The 6,313-nt window shown below is 32.5% G+C and overlaps 1 protein-coding gene across 1 annotated transcript in view; it reads left to right on the top strand.

Annotated features, from left to right (window-relative positions):
• LOC148940336 (protein capicua homolog) overlaps window positions 1-6,313 on the top strand; it is a 330,670-nt gene that overhangs the window by 253,333 nt on the left and 71,024 nt on the right. Inside the window, exon 12 of the mRNA XM_089106141.1 lies at window positions 1,228-1,506. Coding sequence (XP_088962267.1) covers window positions 1,228-1,506 — 279 coding nt within the window. The remainder of the gene's footprint in view (window positions 1-1,227; window positions 1,507-6,313) is intronic.

Raw genomic sequence — 6,313 nt, 5'->3', positions numbered from 1 at the left:
AAAAAGTAGAGTTTTAACAAAGAGTCAAACCTTAGCGTAAACAGCAAGATGTTGAGAAGGGAACAGCCCCTTTCATATACGGAATAATTTTTGTTCGTTTTAAGTTTGAATATCGCTCCTTACTTTAAAAAAAACGTTTTTTTTTATTAAATAAAACAAGGGATGGAAATTAAACCACAACAATTTTTTCTTTATTTCTGAACGTTTTTCAACTAATGCAGGTATGAATTTGGCTCCTCGTACAGTTTGGCAATCTGGCAATCATCCAACCATTTCAATCTTTCCTTCATTATAGCCCTTAAAGTAAGATAAAACCACCTTTTCGCACAGGTTGTTGTTTGACGTACGAGCAGTTAAAGTGGCATCTAAAAATACCGGAAGATATTTTCTCTGGAAAACATTTAACAAGTTTTCCTCTTCGAAGCGCCCATTGTTCAGAACCATACTTGATCACTTACAACTAACTACCAATATTTACAAGCCTTGGAAAAGGATTCAAAGCGTTTACAATTTAATACTTTTAATACAATTTTAATACTTTTAACACTTTTAATTCAATTTAATACAATTCAATCGCTTCCGTTGCTATAATCGACTTAGTTTAACGATTGATTGTTGTGTTGTTTCTTTGATTGCTTATTGTTATTAGTATAGGGTCACTATCCCCCAAGATTCATAAATATAGGTACCACACTTCAACATATACTAAGAACTTGCCCAAAAATCCCTTCTCCCAATCCTAAAATGGGTTAGGGAATAACTAAAAGCGAGGTTAGAAATGTAACACTTTTATACACCAGATTGTCACACAGATCTAAAATAGCAGCTTTATACGAATTGAACTTGAATAGACTATGTAGTGATCTTGAAATACCAAAATGACTACTAAGTAAGGCTGCCTCTTTTCGCGGATCAGGGGGTGCTGACCAATCAGAAGAAGTGTTTACCAGTGACCGCATAAAACCTAATTTGGCAGTATCCAGAAAGTAAAATCAATGAAAAAAGATTAAGTTAGCGTGTGGTGACTCAAATATAAATTTTAATGTTTGAAGTAAATGTTTTTTTGTTTTTTGTTTTTTGGTCAAATTTAATCTTGAAAAGTTGATACATATAATTTGCAGATAAAAGCAGTTTATATACAGGAAAAAAAGGACATTTATCTGGTATAATAGATGACATAATACGTTATCCAACAGCGTACTTTGAAGCTGATCTTTACATTTCCAGGTGAAAGAAGCGCATTTTAAAGCTCATCCTGATTGGAAATGGTGCAGCAAAGATAGACGCAAGTCAAGCACTGGATCTGCCAAAGGGGATCATTGCTCCCAAATGAGCGAGGAGCCGTTTACTCCGAGTACGCCCAATTCTGTTGCTTCCGAAACACCAAACTTCACTTCTGTTATTACTTCGGCTGAGAAGTTCCGTTTTGATTTCCCAGAAAGAAGCCATGATGTTGAAGTAAGGTCTGAAAAAGAGAAAGAAGATGGGTCTGATGACGAAAAAATGGTAAGGCCTTTGAATTTATTAAAAGGGGAGTGCTTGGAGATCCTAAGTTTTGAGGGCAAAAATACATCTATTGGAGCTTTTTATAAAATAATTGCTGTGAAGCCTATAGTACCGAAATCGCAAACCTAGTGAATCAGCGAAGCGGAGGATTACATATCGTATGATCGGCTTAAAAAAAGTAAAATAATAATCTTTCTTGAGGATTGGATAATTTTTTTTACACCCTCCAACAAAAACTTTGACGGATGTGATAAAGGATGTGTTTACTAAATATGAAAGTCCCGAATACAATACCACGCACATATATTGCCTTGGCGTTCAAACCTCAGAATGGCACTTTACACGGGTGTTCTAACATTCTAACCAACTTTGGAAGGTTCTCAGATTAGGCCGTCCCCTCCTGTATAAATACCTTGGAGGAGTCTGAAAAGGATGCGCAAAACTGTTTTCTACGAGTAAGGTTACCTGTAGACGTCTCTAAGGTAGAGGGCCGCACTCTGTCATCCCAACCGTTCCCTCTCCTATCCCTATCGCTCCCCGAACCAAGCACTGCCTACTCTTCACTGCTAAACGATGGTGTGTTACCTCTCTAGTAGCCTCTATAGAGTCAGAATTGTCAGAAATGTATCCAAGTATAACATTCATTTGCGTCGGAAATGAACTTTACCCTCACCCCTATGTATACCAATTAAGGATGTATTCCAATTCCGGGTATATATTTGCACATTAGGGAGGGGAGTAAAGTTCATTTCTGACGCCAATGAAATTTAAATGTGGATTCAGGATGCAATTCTGAATATAGAGGTAAGTTTGTTTCTTAACTATCTGAATAATTCGTTAATATAAACATTACCCCAAAGATCTCCTGAAAGTTTTAACCCATCCCCGAGACGCGAAACAAAACAGGTAACCAAAAACTATAACTTTGCAAATATTCATTAAAAAAGCGAAAAAATTCTCCATCCTTTATCCGAATTCTTTCCACATATGCGGCTTTTACCAAAAAATGAATGTATTCTATAATAATGATAATAATAATAAAACAAAAAAGAATAGTGGGCTTGGAACGATAAGCTCGATATCCGGCATCCAATGTTCTACCGTCTTAACCAGGTACACTTGATATTTTGTTTCACATATATGCTGCGTTAATTCATACAAATTAATGGGTTTTCTGTAGCGTTACCGAAAGTAAAAATTATATATATAAGTTAATATAATAACTTTTATAAATAATTAATATTATAAAAATTCTATATATATATATATACATACATATATATATATATATATATATATATATATATATATATATATATATATATATATATATATATATATATATATATATATATATATATATATATATATATATATATATATATATATATATATATATATATACTAGTTTAGATACTTCTATATTAAATCACTTCTTTTGAGAAATTGAAAAAAAGTTCTAAGAAACAAATAATTGGTATGCTATACAGGCAATTTTCTAGAAAGTATCTTTGATTATTCTGGGTATTGTATACTAGAACGTGTACTCTGTTTTTGAGTATTGGAGGAAAACTGTTTTACAACCTCCAACAAAAAATACGACGTCGCCTTATCTCCCCCTCCAACAGTACTTACCTTGAAAGTTTCAACCCATGCCCCCAGCCAACCCGTACCTCTATTGCAACTACTTGTAAGTTTAAGGACATTATGATGAAAATCGGAAAAGTATATATAAATTTACAGGTTATCAAAAGGGGATATCAGCTATATCATAGCAACGGCTAATTGTATTAAGTTGAAACTTCCAGGGCTTGATGAGAAGGATGGCCAACTCACCAAAGGCAATACATATGCTATTAATGCTACCACTACAGTTATTTTAACTAATGACTCCAAGGATATTAAGATGAAACTTTTAGGGAAAGGGGGAGTTTCAATTAACCGAAAAAACTATATGCATGCAGGTTTTCAAAAGGACATGAAAGTTATATCATAGGTAGCATTGCTCTATAATAGCTAGAAATACCATTGAGGTAATCAAAGGTAATCTTGACAGAAATATTGTAATCAAAATAGGTAAGACAAAATAGGTAATCAAATCTATAGCTTTCCAAATACTTGTTTACAAAGAGAAAACATCCTCCACCTTTTTGCCGAATTCTTTCCACACCAGTTTTAGCCAAAAATGAATTTATTCTTAAAAAGAAAAATCATAAATATCAGACTCGAACCGAAGAGCTCGACATCGAATACCGTCTGAGCCAGACGTGCTTGACGTGGGGTTTCACACCCTTGCTGCATTAACACATACAAGTGAATGGGTTTTCTGTAGCGTTACCTATACTGTCAGTTATAAATATTAGTTTACTGAGCCTGTTTTAGAGTGCCGAGTTTATTCGAACCGACCATTGTGGAAAAGGAAGTGTCTATTAAATCACTTCTTTTCGGAGAATTAAAAAAAAAGTTCTACTATACAAATAATTGGTACGTTCTACCGGTAATTTTCTAGAATATATCTTAGTAATTACTGCGAGTAATATTTTGTCAAATTGGAAATATTTATAATTGGTATTGGGTTTTTCAGGGCGGTATCAGTTTGGTTAGCACAAAAAAATAATTTAATCGGAGAAACTTCATTTTTTAATGCTGTTTTTTAATCGGGGGACAATAGGGGGATAATTTAGTTGGGATACATCTTCAAGTCATGAAATATACTTTTTTCTGAAAAAATTGTGACAAGTTTTGTGAAGCTTACCACGTTTGGTAATAAAAATTAATTAATATAGTTACATAAATATTAGCGTATATAAATGTAAACGATAAATAAATAATGCTTTATAAGTAAATATTAATAAAAGATAATAAGTTAATGCGTTTACTTAAGAATCACTTTCAATATTTGTGTTTTTTTTTCATCCATAAAAATAAAGTTTTTTTCCTTTTATAATGTTAACACTTCACAAAAAAGGTCAGTAACAAAACACGTGGATTAGCTTCAGTATTTGTGCATTTTTTAACCCTTTTCGACTTTTATTTAGTTATTATATATAGTTTATTTATTTTACATGAATTTAATTTCTGTGTAGACCAAAGGATCCAATCTTTTAATCAATATTTTCACCACTTCCTGTGTCCTATAGCTATAGCTCGTATTTTGATATCAACTTCTTGAAATTGAATAGGAAATTTTGAAAACAAATTGATATCTTATGAAAATATATGCTAGTTGGGTATGACCCCTCCAACACCCCTCTTCTTTTCGGATATAGCTGAATTCACGCCAAGGTCAAGATCTACAAAGAAAAAGCATGTAAAAAAATAACACCCGTTTTAAGCTTTTGCTACAACTAATATTTTTCTTTTACTTATTTTTTCTTTGTAGATATAAGATTTATCCTAAAGTTAGCCGAGAAGGATGGGAGCGGTTTTGGAGGAGTCAGGACCCCATTAAAACATGTTCTAAACACAAATTAACGCATTTGCTAAATTTCAGCTCAATCAGCCCACAGGAAGTGGGCGAGATATTGATTACAAGAACAGTTAAATTAAAAAGGATTTAAATTAACCTAAAACAGTAGCTTTGCTTGAAAAAAAAAATTATAGCTTGAGTAAAAGGTTTATTAAATAAAATAAAAAAAAATTTATTATAAATAAGCGTTGTTTTGAAGAAGAGTTAGGCATTGACACACTTTAGAGTTTCACTCTTACTATGCCTATTCTTTATCTTGTCAAAGTAGAAGACTCGAGGGGTGGGGTGCAGAAGGGGTATTTACTAGTCTGCTGGTGTTGGAAAGCTCATGACTCTTTCACGGATTTTAGGCAATGGTGCAAATTCACGAAAATGTTTGGGGTTCGGTGGGGGGATATGTTTTCCAATATCTATGAATTACCAAAAAGTGGGTTTTTTAAAATGGGATTTTCAAAATTTAAAGGGAAGGGGGGAGGGAATTTAGATGCCCTCTGTCCCTGTCTATTCTGCCCAAACTTGGTTTAAGATAGCTTTGAAAAATCTTGACAGGGTAAGTAGGGTGGTTGACTTAAAGTGGGTAGGCCTACTGGTGGCGTAATTCTGCTCTTTTATCCACTTAGATTTTGAAATACATAAAAGAGCAAGTGTATTACAGTTTTTGGTCAAGCAATATCGCGAAACACTAGATGGCATTGGTAATTTATTATACACTAGCGCCAATTTCAACTCTTATATATCTTTATGTATCTGACCCTCACTCTTTGGGTCAGATACTTTTGCCTGCTTTTCTTCTTTTGTTTTGCCTTTAATATGTAAAAAATATATAATATAATAATAAAATATATATAATATAACAGTATATATATATATATATATATATATATATATATATATATATATATATATATATATATATATATATATATATATATATATATATATATATATATATATATATATATATATATATATATATATATATATATATAAGCCTTTATATTTGGCTATAATGAGTTTGTAGGGTTGCCGATAATCAGAAATTTGTAATTACAGTTACTTACCTTGTATTGGTCCATCATGTAGCCAGATATAATTTAAAAATCGTTTTGGAAATGGATAAAACGTCCCATGGCGGGATTGATCTCTGCTTGGTAATACAGAACCGGAGAATGGTCTCAGCTGCAACAACCCACCACAGGGACCGGTAATGAGATTATGCGAAAGCTTTTCCATTATAATCCGAAGAAGAAGATAGATAAAACTAACTCATCTTAATGGTTCTATCCCAGTGATGAGGGGATTATATCTTTTTAAATAAATTTCCAATATACAAATAAA

The sequence above is a fragment of the Artemia sp. Qi Xiang Cuo genome, chromosome 20 (genome assembly GCF_049724085.1).
Source record: "Artemia sp. Qi Xiang Cuo chromosome 20, ASM4972408v1, whole genome shotgun sequence".
In the NCBI taxonomy this organism is placed as follows: domain Eukaryota; kingdom Metazoa; phylum Arthropoda; class Branchiopoda; order Anostraca; family Artemiidae; genus Artemia; species Artemia sp. Qi Xiang Cuo.
This window is presented reverse-complemented; position numbering and strand designations above follow the sequence as displayed.